At 35.6% G+C, this 21,445-nt stretch overlaps 1 protein-coding gene across 4 annotated transcripts; it reads right to left on the bottom strand.

The window, feature by feature from the left end:
- Positions 1 to 5,324: 5,324 nt before the first annotated feature.
- On the bottom strand, positions 5,325 to 12,660 carry LOC112026970 (sucrose-phosphatase 2-like). Of its 4 annotated transcripts, none has more exons than XM_065766840.1 (9): positions 12,531 to 12,660; positions 11,027 to 11,107; positions 10,636 to 10,935; positions 10,353 to 10,454; positions 9,950 to 10,144; positions 9,551 to 9,841; positions 8,806 to 8,992; positions 5,972 to 6,018; positions 5,325 to 5,649 (listed from the first exon to the last, which is right to left on the bottom strand). In XM_065766840.1, the coding sequence occupies exons 2-9, from the start codon at positions 11,084 to 11,086 to the stop codon at positions 5,557 to 5,559; spliced, it is 1,275 nt and encodes a 424-aa protein (XP_065622912.1). In that variant the 5' UTR covers positions 11,087 to 11,107; positions 12,531 to 12,660; the 3' UTR covers positions 5,325 to 5,556. The 4 variants fall into 4 exon arrangements, with proteins under 4 accessions (XP_065622912.1, XP_065622910.1, XP_065622911.1 ...); XM_065766838.1 differs by lacking the exon at positions 12,531 to 12,660 and adding an exon at positions 12,255 to 12,381; XM_065766839.1 differs by lacking the exons at positions 5,325 to 5,649; positions 5,972 to 6,018; positions 12,531 to 12,660 and adding exons at positions 7,658 to 7,942; positions 12,255 to 12,384.
- Between the last annotated feature and the right edge of the window lie 8,785 nt (positions 12,661 to 21,445).

The raw sequence follows: 21,445 nt of genomic DNA, 5'->3' as shown, positions 1-21,445 counted from the left end.
ACAATTTTACCTATATCAGTTAAAATCCTAAACAAATAGTTTATTAATAAGTTATTGCAAGACCATTTAAAAGTGTTGAGTTTAGAAATATAGGTTTATAACCAAGTGGGCTATTAAAGTGGTTGAATTTGTGTTGGAATTCCAAAGATTTGGATGCAATTGGCTTGTGGGTCTGTGGTGCACAGCTTGTCCCCCTCAGAAGACCCCCACCCTTGGGTTATAAAGAGCCAACCCCACCCACGATGGGTTGGTAGCCATCTTTAAAATGAGAAATCAAAGCCGGATATTTCTTTAAATTATTTAGTGGTTATTAATAAGTGAAAAAAGAGATGTTAAGGTTATTTTATATTTATTTATTATAAGTTATAACAAGACCAATTAAGATCCCTAAGCTTAGTAACTAAGTAGGGCATTAAAGTAATTGAATTTGAATTTGTTTTTGTAACAGAGTCCAAATCTTCTATCTCACTCTTCCTGCTCCACTATATACTCTACAAATAAAAATATGCCACATGTCCATCTAATTTATTAAATGCTAAATGGAGCAGGAAGAGTGGGACAAAAGATTTGGACTCCTTCTTTTAATGTCTCTTTTCTTTTTTCCTTTAATATTCTTATCACCTATTAAACATCCACCTTTAATATTCTTATCACCTATTAAACACTCATGCATGGGGGGTAGAGCTAGGATTTTTTATTTATTTGGAAGGCCTAATTTTGGGATTAACATAGTAGTCACGAGTCAAGATAAACCATTACACATGCATAAAGGCACATACACATGTATAAACATTAATATTTTGATATTAGAGTAAACCATAATTTATAAATATATTATATACAGTCTTACTACAAATAAATCGCTTTTTTTAGAGGAATAGTTAAGTCCCCTTTAAAAAAATAGTTTAACATAACTAAATGTGATAATTTAGAGAGTTGTCGATGTGGTGTTATTGTTTGTGCCAACCTTAGTGTCCCTCTCCTATGTTTAAATCAAAGATTATTCTTTTTATAGAATGAAATTTAGAAGGTTTAAGAATTCATTGTGTTACCATAATTAGGGCATGGTGTTGTGTTTAGATTAAATCTCTATGGCGCAATATTATTAGCAACAATTACATGATTTTTAGCTATCATAATAATTGTAGAGTCGAGGTAACGGTGTAACTTTAGATAAAAATTATGGGAACTTAGTCATTGCTTGCCAATTTTGCATTGTGAAAGTTCAAATAGCGTTGAAAACACTATGAACGTTTAGACTCCCAATTACAAAATTACCAATTCAAGCTTTATATCAAACAATGTATGTGCGGAAAATGATAACAAGCTTATAACAGAATTGATAGACAATCTAAACCATAAATAATCACAATCACAGCAGTAATTAAATGGTAAAGATAAAGGGAAGAGAGATGCAAACACAAGGACAACAGGTGATGTGTTATCGAAGAGGAAACCGAAGTCCTCGGCGTAAAACCTCTCCGCCGCCCTCCAAGCGTTCAATAATCCACTAGAAAATGTAGTTGGGATACATGAACAGCAATAGACCCTCCAAGCCTAATCTACCCAGGTACCTAAGCCCTCTAAGCTTCTTGCTCTAACGAGGTTGCGCTGAACCTTTTTCTTTTCTAACTTATCGAATTCCGCTACTAAACCATAGCATCAACCAATGAATATTGGTTCCTTCCAAACTGCTTCCCTTAGCACCAAATTAACCTTCTCACAGACGTGGGTGTGATGAGAAAAGTATTTGGTCAATGACCTCTCAAGGATGTAACAATGGAGAGGAAGAGAGTAAAGGAATTTGTAGAGTCTCTTAGTGAAGATTGGGGATGAGGCAATCTTGTTTTGCTCTAGGGTTTCTTTCACAAAATTCTCTCAGAAAGCTCTCTACATTTCGTGGGTATAAGGGTCTATATATAGTGGTGTGTGTTTGGAATACAAAGAGTCAGTTTTTCCCAAATAGAGCTGGTTGGTGGCTTGGCCTCGCAATTGGTCCAAGTTACGAGTTCAAGTCACGAGATAACGGTCTGACCAGCTTGAAACTTTTGTCCTGTAGTGTGACAGCTGGCGTGACCCTTCACCTCCCCACATGCTTCTCACGTGCACAGCAGTTGGCGACTTGCAAGCCGCGAGTCAGTCGCAAGTCCTAGCCACGAGTCCCTGCTTCTTGGCACAAAGTTGAGCAATTCTTCACACTCTCTTCACACACTACCCTTACATGAATCCCACCTAAATACAGGATTACTAAGTGCTAAATTACAAGCAAACTGGCACGGAATAAAGCCAACAAGATGGTTGATAAATTTCAACCTTACACATTGATTTAACTAGGCTGGGTTGGATTGTGCTCAACCCAACTGACCTGAGTAGATTCTGAGTCTAGCATATACCTTGAATTGAGTATGTCATTCCATTCATATTAAAATGAAAGATGCTCATATCTTAGCAATTCTGGAGAACAAGCAATTCCAACACCAAATATCTTGTCAAGCATCTCTAAAATGAGTAATAGAACATAATAAGCAATGCTGGAGAACAAGCAACTCTAAGGATGCCTTTGTATAAGCAATTGTAAAACGGTGTTTTTGATTTGGAATGAGCGTTTGTAAAAAAGTTACGAGGAGTTTCTATTACGAAACAGAGTTTTTGGTTTTAAAAACGCATTCTTAGCTCTCAAAACGCCCTAATTTCAAAAACCACAATCGCCCTTCATGATAACTAGCACTCATGTCTTCATCGATGTGAACGGCAACAAAAGGATACATTACTTTACACATCATCATCATCATCATACATTAGAACGTACTTCATCATACCAAACTTTAAAATTTACACGTTGATTGTAATATATGTAGCTACATTAGTTATGGCATTATAAGGTTCTGCCATTCCTTTAGAAAGAAAAAGGTCTTCATAAATGTTAGTACAAAAAAATTCAATTTTTTTTGGAATAATGTGACTTAGCCACTGGCTAAGCAGTAAGCAGGGACAGAACGAGAACTTTGAGTTAAAGGGGGTGGCTATACTATTGATTGTGTGCGGTGGATCTCTGATTCTGCTACTACTTAGCTGCTAAGTGGTTTTTTTTTTTTTTTTTTGGGTAAGAATTTTTTTTTTTTAGAATTTTTTAAGAGGTAGAGTTGAAAATGGTTACTGTTAAGTAAAAAAAAAAAAAATGTGAGTTGTGGGCCCATATGCTTATCAATAAGAATTTACTATCAAAACAGTTTGTAAAAATGTTGTATAAAAGTTTGTGAGTATAGCATTGCTCTTAAAAGAATTAATGATATTGTTTAAGGGAAACAAAATGTAATTTTATATAACAAAATTACTATATTAGTACACACATTAGGCATGGCCTTAATTGCAGCAACCCTATATTTCGACCATTCCTCTTCCCTGTGTATTGGAGCCTCCTCCAACCACATTATATATGCCCTTATCAACATAGGCTCTTCAAATTTCATACTACAATTAATCAGCCCATACAGCAATGGCAACCTGCAAAGTGAGCCTGAAGCTCCTAATTGACACAGAGCAACAAAGTCCTATTTGCAGAAGCTGGAAAGGACTTTGTAGATTTCTTATTTAACCATCTTTCTCTACCACTTGGAAATGTAATTAATCTACTCACCAAGAATAGCATGGTGGGTTCCCTAGGCAATATGTATGAGAGCATAGAAACTCTCAGTGAGGCTTACTTGCAGCCAAAGAGCAAGGATGCCATTCTAAAGCCCAGAACTCCAGCACGTGCTACTAGTCACCCTCTCTTGCTGTCAAGTACTGTTAAATCAGTGAGTGTTAACAAGTTTTACATGTATCAGTATTATCACCAAAATGTAGCTGATGATCCACGTGTCAGTTGCCCACAATGCCAATACTTGATGTCTGTCAATGTACCATGTATATTTCTCCAACTATGGCAAAAGAAGCATTGTTCAACGACGAGGGTGGTTATGTGAAAGGGGTGGTGACTTATGTGGTGATGGATGACTTGGTAGTGGAGCCCATGTCTACTACATCCAATATTACGATGAGGTATGGTATGGTTCATTTTGATCTGAGGCATGTTACATTCTTTTTTTCTTTATTATGTTTTATCTTTTTCTGCTCAGCGAGAAAGTTAGAATTTCCATTTTATTGCTAGGGTCTGAAGCTGCAGCAAGCCTGTTTGCAGTCCAAGACAGTTTTAACAAGTGTGCTCCGTGGGATGATAGGAACACTATACAAGCAAATGATGAATTTTACGTTATCAAGAAAATATGTGCTTCAAATATTCAAAGGTGCTTAATTACCTATGGTGTGCAAAACAACACATTTTATAGCATTGCAATCAATAATAATATAAAAAATAATTATATGCCTAAGTAAAAACAATTTAATATTTGTTGATTTACTCAAGCAATAGGTTCATATTATTGATTAGATTAATTTTAACAATTTACATTTCCGCTTTTTCTAATAACATGTCATAAAATTGAAGTTAATTTTAACAATTAGAAAATATTTCAAAATGCACTGCTAAAAGGAACTCCTTTAGCGTTTAGTCAAAGAACAAATGTTCTGCTCATAACGGTGATAAAATTGGAGACTTTGTAAGGAAACATATACTGTGTTTGGTGAAGAGAAACATCATCCAGAGTGGCTAGTGCATAATACACACTGTATTCCAAGCTGGAATTGGAATTGGCAGCCTGCAAGATCCCTCAGTTCATTGCCCAGTTGCTTGTGAGTTGTAAGATTTTATATTTGTTATGCTTACAGTTCAGTGGTAATGCCTAAGAGAGTTATAGATGTACTTTTTGGTTAGAGAAGTTGGTTTTTGGAATGCAGCCCCTCTTTGCTTATGCCTTGTGTGCACAATTTGGTGAACTAAGTTCACTTAGATAGAGCCTATAGTGTCACTGTATGCAAATGAACTATAGTATACTCAAACACAGAATCAATGTAACAGTGAAGAATTGGTGAGAAATTGGTGGTGATCAGATGATTTTATTGACCGTATCAAGCATAGTTAACAATATGCTTCAAAAAAAAAAAAAAAAAAAAAAAAAAAAAAGGTGAGAAATTGGTGGTGATCAGATGATTTTATTGACCGTATCAAGCATAGTTAACAATATGCTTCAAAAAAAAAAAAAAAAAAAAAGAATAGTTAAAAGCATGGTTGTCAAAATTTCGATCTAGATCTTACGATCCTACGATTTTACGATCTAACCTGCCCAAAATGATCCGGATCTTTTGAAGATCAATAGAGTGTCACGTTTTGAGGTTTTTGGCCTCTTTAAATGATGCTTACAAATGGATGTAGTGATGTATAGTAATTATATCAATGAATGTATAATTTATATGATTATTTAACATACTAATGTATATTTTTTGTTTTTTTCTCAAATAATGTAGGATATTATGATCTACAATCCGACCCCACAGTTCATGATCCCACTCACCTTTCACGAACCTATGTAAGATCCAAATTTTGACAACCTTAGTTAAAAGTATAGCAATGCTCTGGATGCAGAAATCTAAAGTGGGAATGTTGAACTAGTTGGAAACCTAGAAACACCAGACTGTCTGGTCTCCTGCTCTTGAACCATCCAACCAAGTCTGATGCACGTGCACCCAGCTGAAACCATCTGGTAGCTCAACCTGATGAAACCCAAAAATCACAAATAATACATTAATAATTACCATACTAATGCTCTTTCCAATGTAATCAAGTAGTAAATTAGAAAGGATCAAAGGACAGTAATATATTTCAAGAAAGAGCTATGCTAGTGCCACATAAAGTAGCACAACTTGTGCCACAACTCGCCTACATGGCAAGTTGTGAATGGTAGAGAAGTGTCCCCACATGGACCCACCATCATCCCTCTACCATTCACAACTCGCCACGTGGGTGAGTTGTAGCACAAGTTGTGACATAAGCATAACTCTTCAAGGAATGAGAAGAACCGATTTATGGTAATACCTTTAAACTCATTAAGACTGTTGTCACATAGCACTGCAGCTCAATCCCTATAAGAATAACCAACAATTTAGCAATAGACACAAGTGAGAGAAAATGCAAAGATTTTATAAACTCTCTTTACTATAATGGTCCGTTTGAGAGAGAGAAAGGAGGAATAAAGTAGAGTAGAATAGAGTAGATTTAGCACAAAATTAGCTTATTTTTAGCCAATTCTACTCTACTCTCCTCCACTCTCCCTCCTTCCCCCCTCCATCCAAATAGGCCATAAAGAGCTTCATGCAGAAGTTTTCAATTTATGCTCTTTTCACACAAAAATTCCCATGAAGTTTTTCATCTTTATTTTTGCTTAGAAAAATTAAGAATCTAAATAAAAAGGTCAATTAAGCAATATGATTGTAAGATGAAATCAACAAGTTTCTTTTCTTAATTTATCTCATCCATGATCCACGCTATCTTCTTTCTCCATCTGTGTACATTGCTCTCTCTCTCTCTCTTTCTCTTGCTGCAATAGATTTCCCTATCTTACTGTACACACAGGCTTCTGCCTTTTCGAATGAAAAAAGGAAGAGAAAGATGTAAAATAACATTGGTTGAAGTAGTGAAAAGAATATATTAATTAAAGAGGTGACAACAGAGTACGATTTTGGATAAGAAAGAAAAGAGGAAAATAGTACATGTTGAGGAACCATAGCTGACCTCAAAGCTTTGGGAATACAGCTTTATTGTTGATGTTGTAGTAAAGCCTTTTTTTTTTTTGGAGAAAAAGGAGAGCCCTATGAGAAATATTCAAATATTAACCAATCCTTAAAAGAAGTATCGGTTCTTGTGGTTGTCCAATCTTTCAAAATATAATAAGAAACACAGACTACTTATCTAACGAATAGGACAATTTCAGAGGCCTGCAATGAACCTCACTGCTACAAAGTCACCCAGGTGAGGAAACCCAACCAGATGCCTATGGGAACTCATTATCCCCTTGCTGGGAAAACTAAAGAAGAAAGAAAACCAACCTATCACTTGTTTGGAACCATTAGAGCCTTTAGCTGTTGTTAAAGACTCGTCAGTAGCAATTCCAATTTGGCTTATTTAGCTCTTCAATACAACTGTAGCCAGTCTACTGTACTGCATATGTTAAAACTCCAATCAAGGACAAGAAAATCTACTAATAATGAGGCCATTTCGCTACTCATGGCTTACAGTACTTGAAAAAGTCATTTTGCTTTATTTTCTTCTACAACAGTGATGCATAAAGATGCTGCTATAAGATTTTTTTTTTTTTTTTTTTTTTCCTTCTCTTTGATAAGCAACAAGAAGTCATAAGACTTCCGTAGAGAATAAGAATAGAATAGGTTGCCCTAAAAAATTACAAACTAAGCTCTAGAAATTCTATAAAATCTACAAAAGAAAGAATAGAAACAGTGCCAAAAGAACTCAACCACTCATACAAAGAATGGAAATATTGACTTCACCTCAAAAGCAGACAGCTCATCATGTTAAATAAGCGGTTATTCCTTTTGCTCCCTCCCTCTCTCTCTCTCTCCAAATTATCCACATAAGGCATAAATGAGATGCACATCAAATGGAGCAACTCCTATACTTTCCAACAAAAGCATGCATCAATCACCCTCTGCAGCAACCCCCCCCCCCCCCCCCCCCCACCCAAAGAAAAAAAAAAAAGAAAACCCTCTTTGTGGATTTTGCTACCCCAGATACTCCTCCAAGGGGACTGCAAACCAATAGAAATTCTCAATACCTCAGAACAAGAACAAACATTGAACTTGCCACTGCAGTTCAGCTTCCACCACAGTCAGTTAGGCCCTTCTCCAACACAAATTTAGAATGGCATAGACCAAAGCAAGAGAGAATCAGCTGACTCCAATTCCAATACATGAAAGGCATGAATAAAATTGAGATTCTGAGGAATTCCCCAACTTGCATAGCACCCAAACTGCATGGATTCATCTTCGTCCTCTGCTATCAGTAACAAATTTGGAAACACTTCCTATAAGGCCATGTCAATTTTTAACTAAACTCTTAGCGAAGATGATATTCTGGATTTAGTAGTTTGCTGTTTGATTCATATAATGTCAATGGTTGGAGTTAGCAACCTGGATAATGATGTGTATGTGTTGCATTGCTATTGCATAAGTGCTTTGTTTAACATATTCTAGAAAAATAAAATATTAAATATTCAAAAAGACAGTGAACAACTTAGATTGATGAATAATCAAGATGGTTTCAGAACAAAGGTACTTGTAACAATTGCCATTCATTTCATCCCTACAATAACAAAACTACTGAAAAGGATAGATGATAGTTGGTGCCCTTATTTATCAAATTTTTCCTACAGTAGTAAAGAACAAAAGAAAGAAAAAAATTTCATCACTGATAAAGTTGGAGTTATTCTAGTCCTAAGCCAATAGAGAATTTAGACTGCCACCTGAGACATGGAAAGCAAATCTCTATTCGAGGATAAATTTTGCAGGAAGTATAGACATGCCTCAGCCAAATTTATTATCTACTTTATGTACAAATGTTTCCTTAAGAAATAGAGCATTAACAATTGCAAAAATCGGAGGCTATTTTTGGGAGTTTTGACAACAATTTGGAGCTTGAATAGTCTAGGACAGCATGGTCAGGCTCAGTTATGATTAGGATCAGAATCTGCATTGAGTTCAACCATGGACAGAATGAAGGAATTCTTTATATAGAGTGGGCTATTACAGGACTGAACTAGGCTGAGCATAGCCCAGTCCATCCCTAAAGATGCAAAGTAGAATACAAACTAAGAGTTCAAATATCAATATCAATTATGTTAATCAAGAAAATCTCACCAGATAACTCCCACTTATGAAACTTCACCAACCATATGTCTGAACCAATTTGTGCAGAAGATATTCGATCCACCCATACATGAAATTGGTGTCCCTGCATGTCCCCATACAATTTTGCCATAGAATCTATACACTGGTGGAAAGGTTGCTCACCTCCAGAGGGATCGACAAAAATGCCCAAAGGACACTAGAGGAAAGAAGGGGAAAAAAAGTAAGAGCAAAGTAGCAATTAAATTGTTGTTTTTAGCAAATTCTATCAAATTGCAATGACAGAAAAGGTATGCAAGGTAAGAATTGACTGCATGTATATGAAATAGTTTCTAAAAATTGATTATGCTTGGATTCTTCAATCAAAAAATGCTAATGTTTCCTTCTGTGTTATTATTATTATTTTTTTATTAATTTATAGAAGAGGTAGAGAAGCAACTAATACGTTTATATTCACCATGGTTATTAATTATGAAGGTTCAATTGAACACTAATCCTATGCCTAGTGTCATATTGTTGAGGAATAAAGAACATCATGTCTTGTCTCACTGCCTGAATCCACCTCTTTCCTTTTTGTTTTATTTGGTCCTTCCTTAGCTAATTCTCTTTATTCAATCTTCAACTCAAAAATTATTCTTCACTTTGAAATCTACATTTCTCAAATGAAGGACTTCAAAATGGCTTTTGCCATTCTATATTTTTGCTTCTACTGCATTGTTTAATAAAATAATGTAGAATAATACCAGATTACACTTACAAATACTGACTTTAGATTTTGCATGTACTGCTCAGACTTCTCAACTTCAGCACGTCGCCATCTCTCATAAAACAAATAATACTTCACTACTTCGTGACTAGGACCAAAAATGTCTACTTTGCATTTTTTAAAGTCTCTAATATCTCTTGGAGATACATTTGGTCCCAGACAAAAATTACCAATGGCTTGTATGATCCCAGCTGCACATCTCTCAGTGGCATGAATTATATTAGGATTATTCTTGGCATTTTGTGTATACCACTGCAACAATTCTTCCTGTGCATTGCTAACCTGCATATTCAATAATAAGTGGCACTTGATATCACAATTATCAATTTGTAACTAGGATGACATAAAACAAGCACATGATAAACTAAACATGCTTTTCAGACTACAAACCATCACACCATAGACTTCAGGAACGCTGTACAGTTCAGCATCATTTCCAGAGTCACCACAAACAAGAGTATTCATAGGCACTTTTCCATCAACTTTGAAATTTTTAAGCAGATATGCAAGAGCCTGCCCTTTGCCAGCACCTTGTGGTAATATATCCAATGCATTCCCGCTGCTATAAATTATTTTTACATCTAACTGGGCAAGAACAAATCAAGATTAGATGAATATGTATTCAAGAATAAATAAGAAGCTTCAGTAACAAACACATCAAGAAAAATTAAAAAAAGGCCATCAAAGCATGAATGAAAGAGATAATCCTCAAAATCCTTGAGCATATAAGTAGCATTAAAAGAGATTATTAATGTTCTAGCAATATGGTTTAGATCAACAGGCATATCCTTACACCACGTTCCTCCAGACGTTTAGGGAGAACATTGATTATTTCCCAGGCCTTAGCCTTCTCCACGAAAAAGCTAACCTTGTGTGGTCGTTGCTCCTTTTCTGACTGCAATAGACACATAAAATTTTAAGTATGAAAACTCATCACAAATATTCAATTGTCTCAAATCGTAAATACATTCCTACTTTTGTCATAATAATTGTATAACACAATATCCAAAAGTCTTAAGACACAGTCCATATTAAGGCCAAGGCAACTACCGAAGTCTATTAGCAAGAAAATGTACCTGGGGAGTAAGTTCTGGAAAATTGGCTGTTTCCTGTGTGACTATGTCTCTGTTCCACTTCTGGTTCAGATACTGTGTCCAGGCAGTGTCTGGTACCATTGATTCACCATATGCAATCTCAGTTCCCACTGACATTATGGTTATATCCGGGGTCAACAAAGGTTTCTTATTCCTCAACTTCTTGTAACTTGTAAGTGACCTTCCCGTTGAGAACACAAGCAAAGAATCATGACGGTAATAGGCTTCCCATAATGCATTAAATCTAAGAAGAGAGAGGTTATCCAGATCATCATGGTCAACCTGCATCACAAACACTTATCCAATTGAATCACTAGAGGGATAGCACGAAGATATCAATAAAACATTATAAACAAATCAACAAGAAATCTACCATTGTAGAATCAAGATCTGAAACTATCATGAGACGGGCAGAACCATCGAGGCGATCCATATGTACTCTATTTCCTAAAGTCTGCATAGAAATCAGGTAAATTGCCTGATACTTGATAATGTTCATAACATGAGCATTTGAAAATTCTCCATTTCAATAAAAAGAAAAAAATGGGAGCTCAAATTTGCAACTTGATGGCAATTGGGGGCTCAGTCCATACCCTTGAGTGTTGCTTTTGATTTCCATGGTATCAATAACTAAAAAATACACACACACACACACACACACACACACACATATATAAAGTTGAAATAAAAATGGCCCAGAATAAGGTGTTTCATAGAATTCATTCTCTTTTTGTGCTGATTTTGCATACTTTGTTAAATACTGTGCATTGATAATGACAATTACAATCATAACAATGATAATGATGACAACGTATCTGATGGTGACAGATGATATTATGACAATGGAGATGAACATGACAATGTTTGTGATGGTGATAACCACGGGCTCATAACAGTGACTGGAACTGTTGAAGGATAACTATATCCCTGATTCCAAGACCATTAAGTCACTGGTACAGATTATTCCTAAGGATAGTATCTCAATGATGTATGACAGTGATGATGAAGAAATAATGTTGACAACAGCATATCCCTAAAGACAATGGTTATGAGTAGTAGTGATGAAAACAACGATGATGTATGCCAATCTAGATTATTTGCAAATTTTTTTTAATCAAAATGGAAAAAAGCAATTCCAGAATTAGTGTTTTCACATATCACAATTAAGAGAACTAAAATTGCAGCAGCACCCATAAAAGGTCACTTTCGTCTTATTGTTCCATTGATGAAATGAATGGAGACCAACAAGAAACTGACATCATCACTCTGTGCTAGCAATCCCAAGCATCTTAAGACCTATACCAAGTCAAGAGCCTCGTAACTCAACTACTTAGCAACTCTTAATATTTCCAACGGAGACATATATAGGGTTCAAATTCCTCATCCCAACTATTGAATTATCCAAAAGAAAAAAAACCTGCATATCTGTTATATAGTTTAGTAGCTTATGCTCTTAGTAGAAAAAAATAAGTCTAAAGACAACAAATATATGACTCATCATCAGTAAAATCACACCCATCTTTCTTTCTTTTTTATGAAAAAAAAAAAAAAACAACAACGAACTTGTACATAAGCAAAAAAAAAGGCACCCATTACTCTACCTTGAGTGTCTTGATTCCTCTTATCTTTCTATAATGAGTTGCTGCCCTTGACAGTAACATTTGACAATACTTTGGCGTAAAAGTTATAGCATATATCAATTAAAAGTTAAAACAAAGTTATAAATATTTTATTACAATTAATTTGTACATATGCAAACCACTTTTTTCCACGAGAGACATATGAGAGAACAAAGTGAAAATAGATATTACAATTAGCAACGATAAGATATTATGGAAAAAAAAAAAAAAAAAAGAAAAAAAGCTGAGAGTATGTACCGGCTGAAATACGCGTATCGACTGAAGCAGGCTTTTTCTTTTGAGCCAAAATGGAAGTTGGGATTATGTGCATCAATTGAATGAGTGGAACAAAACATTTTCAATTATTTCAACCGGAATAAACTATACGCAACAATTCAAATGGAATTTTATTTTATTTTATTTTATTATTATTATTTTTTTTCTTTGTGTTAATCCAAGGGGGAATTGACATGTCATGGCGGACTTCTCCATATCTTCCAGTGGGCCTCTCCCTATTCACCTCAGATAGAGTCCAATAAGCCAGATTCTAGGCTAGAAAATTATATGATAAAATGCAAAATTGATTTTCTAAATTTTTTCAAATTTTATTTCAGTTTATTAACTTTGTTTTTATTCTTTTTAGTTCTCTAACTTTCAAGTTTATTCAATTAAAACTTTTTCATCAACTTTTTTTATATGTTATGGTTAATTTTTCAATTTTATAAATTTTTCTTCAAATTTTTTAAATTAAAAAAAATTCAGATTGAAAAATAATTTTCAGATTTTTTTTTTTAATTTTAACAAAAGTTAACTGAAATTCCTTAGTTGAATAAATCTGAAACTTAGAGGACTGAAATAAAATCTGAAAAGAGTTATATGATCAATTTTGCATTTTAGCCAAAATTATATTTTCACTATTAACACAGACAGGAGAACAAGACAAAGTGAAACTGTTAGGCTCAAATTAAAAACAATAACATATTGCCACCTAAGGTTTGTCGTGAAATTATTATAATATTTTGCAATTTTAATACCTAGACTTGACCGGTCAAATCAGTTACCCTCTAAATTTCAGTTTTTCTTAACATTAATAATCAGTTCTAAAAATCGAACACGGGTCAAACATGTTTTCTAATTCTTTTAAGTTTTAAGATTACTGATTGTTTTTTCAACTCCCCGTGTTTCAAACACCTGAAACACCTCATTAGTAAGTTAAGCACCAACCAATGGGCTAGCTAGCTCACTGGTTGGATTTTCAAGGGTTTGAAATTATTATATTTTGTTTTTATTTGAAGTATTTTAAAGATTTGCTTAGGTTGAATAATTACATGCAATAATAAATTCCACACGTCATCATTTAATTGAGGTCAACTAGCACATGTGTCAGTATTTTTTTTTTTTTTTTTTTTTTGTGTGTTAATCCAAGGGGGAATTGACATGTCATGGCGGACTTCTCCATATCTTCCAGTGGGCCTCTCCCTATTCACCACAGATAGAGTCCAATAAGCAAGATTCTAGGCTAGAAAATTATATGATAAAATGCAAAATTGATTTTCTAAATTTTTTCAAATTTTATTTCAATCTATTAACTTTGTTTTTATTCTTTTCAATTTTCTAACTTTCAAGTTTATTCAATTAAGACTTTTTCATTAACTTTTTTTATATGTTATGGTTAATTTTTCAATTTTATAAATTTTTCTTCAAATTTTTTAAATTAAAAAAATTCAAATTGAAAAATATTTTTTAGATTTTATTTTTTAATTTTAACAAAAGTTAACGAAAATTCCTTAATTGAATATCTAAAATTTAGAAGACTGAAATAAAATCTGAAGAGAGTTAAATGATCAATTTTGCATTTTAGCCAAAATTATATTTTCACTATTAGCACAGACAGGAGAACAAGACAAAGTGAAACTGTTAGGCTCAAATTAAAAACAATAGCATATTGCCACCTAGGATTTGTTGTGAAATTATTACAATATTTTGCAATTTTAATACCTAGACTTGACCGGTCAAATCAGTTAGCCTCTAAATTTCAGTTTTTCTTAACATTAATAATCAGTTCTAAAAATCAAACACGAGTCAAACCTGTTTTCTAATTCTTTTAAGTTTTAAGATTACGGATTGTTTTTTCAACTCCCCGTGTTTCAAACACCTCATTAGTAAGTTAAGCACCAACCAATGGGCTAGCTAGCTCACTGGTTGGATTTTCAAGGGTTTGAAATTATTATATTTTATTTTTATTTGAAGTATTTTAAAGATTTGCTTAGGTTGAATAATTACATGCAATAATAAATTCCACACGTCATCATTTAATTGAGGTCAACTAGCACATGTGTCAGTTTGATGTGTTACTATGGAAACATCAACAAAAAATTGACAACGGGCCTAACGCTCTTCAAACGTGTGTTTTACAAACACACTTTAGGAACCTATTTGGTATGTGTGTTTAAACACATGTATCAAACCGACCCTAACTTTTAATTTTTTTTAAAAATCAAAAGCTATTGCCCAAGGATGGAAAATCATAGTAAATCATCCTTGTGGCATTGGAAATAAATAAATAAATAAAAATATATAAACCAAGAATGGAATAAGTATATTCTTGGTACACTAACACAGGTATTGTTCATATGCAATATGTCATTTACGATCGAAAGACTACAAAATCCCAAATATGTTGAAATGTTGGTAATCGAAATGTTTCTAAAAATTGTGTTTCAATTACTTGCTAATTTGATTATATCTTTGATAAAAAAAAAATAGTTATTAATTTACAAATATTAGGGTAGGATGGGATTCTTTGCCAAAATTGTTATTAATTTACAGAGTATAGGATGGGTTCTGGAACATCTGGTCAACTATACTCTGAAAAGACAAGAGATTTGTAAAGGTTGAGTGGATCCATGTGAATATGAAATCAAGTTTTTTGACACGAATATGGAAAGCAATATAGCACTAGAATTGGGTATTGGATATCAATTTGACTTTTGGGGCTTACAAGAGTTGAGTTTTTTTCCCTCAAATCCTTCATGCTAAAAAGTATCATGAATTGCCTCTAGATTTAAAGGACTTACTTCAATTATTGGCATATACTGACTCTGCTAATTGGAAGGGCGTAGTTGATCATCATTTATTGTGAAATTAGTTGAAACAGTTCAATTATATACATGAAAGATTAAGTGATTATAAATATCCAAATAACACACAAGTGTTGCAAAGGATTAATCATGTTACGAATCATGTAGAGCAAGAATATGATAAGTATTTCTTAGTACTAACTAACCCAAATATGTGAGATGTTTTAGAGTATTGTTCATAAATGTGCATGAAAGAATCGTGATAATGGACAATATGTCATTTACAATCGAAGAAATAGAAAATTTTCAAATATGTTGAAATGTTGGTAACCGAGATGTTTATAAAAGTTTTGTTCTAGTTATTTGCCGATTTGATTACAGCTTTGATGAAATAGTTATTAATTTACAAAGTATAGAATAGGATGTGACTTTGCCAAAAATTTTATTGATTTACAAAGTATAGGATGGAGTTCTGGAACATCTGGTCAGTAGCGTCAGCTATGCTTTAAAGATGCGTGAGATTTGTAAAGTGGAGAGGATCCATATGAATATGAAGTGAAGCTTTTGGACATAAATATGAAAAACGATATAGCACAAGGTTGGGTATTATATATGTTTTGGGACTTATAAGAATTGATTTTTCCTTAAGTCCTTCTAGCTGAAAAGTATCCTTGATCAGTACTTCCTTCTCGGCACTAAACAGAAGTTTTTCTTTCCAGCCCGAGACCTTATTTGCTACCCTTTGTTTCAACTTAGCAAATATATTTCTTTTTGACTTGCCTACCAATGACGGGAGCCCTAGGTAGGCTTCATGTGCTTGAATAACCTATGCGCCAAACATGGTTTTAATTGATTCCTTTGTGCTCATTTCCGTGTTGGGGCTGAAAAACAACGATGTCTTACTCTGATTCAGTTGCTGTCCAGATGATGTCTCGTAAACCTGTAGTATCCTCTGTATCTCATTACACTCCCTTATAGTGGCTCTTCCAAAAATGAGGCTATCGTCGGCGAAGAATAAGTGTGATATTCTTGGGCCCCTTACCGAAGCTGCAACACCCCTCAACTTCTTTTCTAGGACGACTTTGTGTAGTAATGCAGATAGACCTTCGACAACAATAAGAAACAAGTAGGGTGACAATGGATCCCTTTGACGCAGTCCACATGTTGGTGAAATCTGTCCATAGGGAACTCCGTTGACTCGCACCACATATGTTACCGAGGACACACAGCTCATGACCAACCGAATCCATTTATCATGAAAACCAAGCTTCCTCATTGTTTGTTGCTGGCATTCCCACTCCACCTAGTCATATGCTTTACTCATGTCTAGTTTCAGCGCCATTTCACCTATCTTGCCCTTCCTTTTCCTGTTGACATGGTTCATTAGTTCATGAGCTACCAACACATTGTCCGTGATAAGTCTCTTCGCAACGAAAGCACTCTGGTTCTCCCCTACAATGTCCTATAAGACCACCTTTAACCTATTGGCCACTGACTTGAATGCTAACTTATAGACCACGTTACACAAACTTATCGGTCTGTAGTCATAACACTTACTGGGTCCTTGATCTTTGGTATGAGCACAATGTGCATTTCATGAAATTTAGGAGGTGCTATTCCATGGTTAAGGAAACCAAGAACAGTTTGAATAACAATAGAGTTTATAATAGGCCAAAACTGTTGATAAAATAATGAAGGCATACCATCGGGCCCCAGTGCCTTCATTAGATGCATCTATTTTAATGCTTTCTCTACTTCGTGGGCTTGAAATTCTTGGATGAGCATGGAGTTCATTCTATTAGTCACCTTAATATGTAGAGCATCAAGCATCTCATTGCTCACCACTTGTTATGACGATGTGAAGAGCTTCTCAAAATACTCCACAAAAATACTGTCTATCCTCACTTCTTCATCTTACCAGGCATCATTAGAGTCCATGATTTTTGAGATCCTGTTTCTTTGATTTCTATTCAATGCTTTGGTGTGAAAAAAGGATGTATTTTGGTGCCCTGACTTCAGCCAACAATTTCTTGACCTTTGGTGCCACATGTCCTCCTCTGCCAATAGCATTTGGTTCAACTCCATCTTTGTTCCTTGGAATTCCTCCATGACCGCATTGTTACTTCTCCTCCCCTTCAGGTATTGAAGCTTTTTCTGTAAATAGGATATTTTCCTGCCCACATGCCAAATGTGTTTTTGTTCCAAGACACTAAGGAAGTGCAGCACTCCTCTATGCATTTGAAAACGGCCATTCTGACCCCTCATGCATCCCTCTCTCCCAAGCCGTTGTTACTATCTCATCACACCTATCATCCCTTAACCACATAGATTCAAACCTGAAGAGTTTTGGTCACCGAACATTGCGCCGACTAGTACTGTCTATCTTGAGGACTAGCATGCAATGGTCCGATGCCGACGTTGCCATGTGGAGAAGCCTTTTCTGTGGAAAACATGAAGCCCAGTTTGTGGACACAAAAGCTCTGTCAAGCCTATCCCGAACCCAACCTCGCGATCCCAACCGCCTGTTCCACGTAAAATCTAGACCGATATATCCCATATCCCTCAGGTTACACCTATTTACCGCCTTACGAAAGTTTCTCATCTACCCATTTGGACGTGCACTGCCACCTTCTTTTTCACCGGAGTGCATAATCTCATTAAAGTCCCCCATGCATACCCATGGAAGATCACAAGACCTGCTCAGTTGTTCTAGCAGTTTCCACGACTCCTCTCTTTTGCTTGTTTCTAGATTGCAATAGATCCCCGTGAACCTCCACTTCTTATTCCCCTGTTCTTAAATTACAATGGCGTTAATATGGCGTGGAGAGTATGTCTGAATATCCACTCTCGTAGAGCTTTTCCATAAAAGTGCCAAGCCACCCCCGCGTCGAACACTCGGCACCACCAAACCCTGTTGCCGCTCCAATTTCCTTTTGATACTTGCCATATCCGATACTTCAAACTTGGTCTCAATTATAAAGACCAAAATGGGATCTTCCTCCAAAAATTTTTTCTAGAGAGTGTTAACTGTACAGCAGGGCTGTCTAACAGCCGCCGCCGCTCCAAGTTGCGGTGCCATTAGCTTGCTAAGAGTCAAAACCTCTCCTTCTACCCTTGACCGTTTCCCTCGCATTCCATTGTCTAGTATTTCATTCAATGGTGCCCTTACCCTTCTTTTCATTCCCACTCCGTCATCTTCAATCCCCATCACGACCTATTTCCGTTGCCTCTCCCTGTATGCTGTTACCACCCTCCTTCTTATTATTTTCCTTGTCCTGTTTAATTTGTTTCTAAGCCGAAACTTTGCTTTTTCTTGTTTTAATTTCTCCTTTGGGCCTTTGCGTACATAAGCCCATAGTGAATCACCAGACTTAATGGAATCCCAATCCGATCCTCCCTTCCTAGGCACTTGGTTTGTTTAGTCTGAAGACTCCTCACGTTGGCCCTTATCACAAATGGGCTTTAAAGGCATCCCACTACTGTTTGCCTTATCCACGTTATGACTGGCGTTTGTAACGTCCAGCTGGCTTGTCTCCTTCAATGCTTCCTTCTCCCCTGCCACCCTTTTCATACTTGTTTCCTTTGTTAAAACTTCTCGAAATATTACGTCATCAATCTCTTTTAACTACTCCTCAAATCCTAGACATTGCGGATTGCACGGGATCCTCATTATCTCGTGCCCTTTAGGCTCATCGGATGAAGCCACCTTTACCCTACTTGTTGCCATGTCATCATCCCCATGTGCACTCTGTATGGTATCTGCCTTCAACTTTCTCCCCGTGTTTACCAATTGCCCCATCGTCTTGGACACGCCATCCACCGATGCCTTGTGTTCCTTCCTCCAATTCTTTGATGCAACCACCAGTTGAGGCCGCTGAACCCACTCTGACATTGCCCGTAGCCATGGTCCATATTGCTTGTCCTCTGCCTTGAGTGATTCTTTACTACGCATCCACTGCATGCAATCTTTTTCATCGTGATCAATCATCCCGCACCAATAGCAGAAGATGGGTAATCGTTCATATCTAAAATCCACCCACGATGGTGATGGACCTCCCATTCGAACCAATCAACCCCAACAAAGCGGTATGGATATATCTATTCACACCCAAATCTGAAGATAATTCCCCAGACAAAAACCTTTGTTTTCCACATCCACCTTCTCCACTCTTCCCAAAGACTCACCGATGCGTAGACCGACCTCTTTCGTTTGGCTCATGATGGGTAGGCCATGGATTTAGACCCAGAAGGACGCTTTGTTAAATTTGAGTTGGCTCACCACTTCCCCAACTTCTAGTTTGTGTAGTACTAGGAGGTATTTGTCTAAAGACCATGGACTAAGCATAAGAACTCTATCCAAGTCCTCCTCCTGTTGAAAAAGGAACAAGACCTTATTTTCATCCACATCGCTAACTTCGAAATTCTTCTCTGTCCTCCATACTGTTCACAAAACCCTCGCCACTGATTCTAAATTCACCCTCCTCTTCATGCAAAACTTTCCTGGAAGGACAAAACCCGCTCCATTCTCTGGTGGACTAAGGTCCACCTCACTCCCTTCTCTCCCTGATAGTCATAACCTTGCCCACTTCTTCGTGATGTCCTCCATAACACCTCGATTAAAATTGAGAAACTACTTTCCACCCTTAGAAACGGAGAGAAAATCTTGGCCGTGTGGCAAGCCTATTTTTCACCTCTAGGGCTTCGTAAAAGACCTAGAGAGAAAACCCTATAATAGCACTTTTAGTGGTAAGTTGGATTTGACCCTTTAACTGATAATTTAGGATACTTTAGGGTCTAGAGACATTTGCTCCAATTTTTTTTTCTCAAATACTTCCCACTGAAAAGTTTCTTGAATTGCTTGTAGATTTAAATAACTTAACTTCAATTATTGGCATCTACTTGCCCTACTAATTGGGAGATGATTATCCTTCATTTCTAAATTAGCATAAACGGGTCAATTATATACGTGAAACATAAAATATTATAAATATCAATGAAAGATGAAATAATTACAAATGTCCAAGAACACGCGCGGAAGAGGATTAATCATGTTATGAATCATATAGAGTAAGAATAAGATAATTATATTGTTAATACTGACTAACATAGATATGTGAGATGTGAGATTTTTTTAGGGTATTGTTCATGTGCATAAAAGAAATGAAGATAATGGACATTATGTCATTTACAATTGAAGGATACAAAAGTTCCAAATATGTTGAAATGTTGGTAACCGAGATGTTTCTCATATTTTTGTTCCTGTTACTTGCTGATTTGATTACATTTTATATATATTATTATTATTAACTAGTTTGTAACCCCATACATATGCATGGATAAACTTAAAAGATATACATTAAGATGCATAATATAATTTATTTATATATAATTTAAATACTATTTGATGGTGAACCAAAAAATTGGACTATCTCCAGTTTGTCCATAGTGTCGTCCAAGACCAAAGAAGGTTAACCCAATATAAGGTCGTCCACCATCAAGAGGTCATTCGAGGGTATGAAGGTCATCCAGAATGGAAGCACTTGGACGACCTCTCAACACTTAGGAATTTTCAGAATAAATTTATGTTCAAGAACTTATAATTCGGACCATGCTCTACTATTCCGAAGTATGAGCAAAATCCTTGTTCATCGCTGTAACTTTCCACTAAATTCTTAACTTCTATAGCAGTTGTGGAAGATAAGTCTGACTCTTCTAACTTCCATAGCAGTTATGGAAGTTAAGTCTAAACCTTCTAACTCCTATCCACGTTAAGGAAGTTATTAAACAAGTAACTACTCCAAATCTTACTATATAAAGACTCATCCACATCAAATGAAAGTAAGTTTCCACCACTCATAAAGTTGAAATTCTTAAGTTCTAGAGAGGAAAACTAACTTAAGCATCGAAGAGTTCTTTGCCGGTTCACCTTGATCACCTTTGATTTTGTTTTTCTTTCTTTTCAGACCTTCCAAGCAACCTTTAGCCCATTGAAGCCTGAAGCATTTAGCCTACTGATTTTCTGTACATCCTCACAATTGATAGTCATTCTTATATTTTGTTAACTCTTTAAAAATTCTTGTAAGAATATTATTA

This window comes from Quercus suber, unplaced genomic scaffold (genome assembly GCF_002906115.3).
Source record: "Quercus suber isolate HL8 unplaced genomic scaffold, Cork oak 2.0 scaffold_750, whole genome shotgun sequence".
Lineage (NCBI taxonomy): Eukaryota > Viridiplantae > Streptophyta > Magnoliopsida > Fagales > Fagaceae > Quercus > Quercus suber.
The sequence above is the reverse complement of the archived record's forward strand: the minus strand, read 5'-3'. Positions and strand labels throughout refer to the sequence as shown.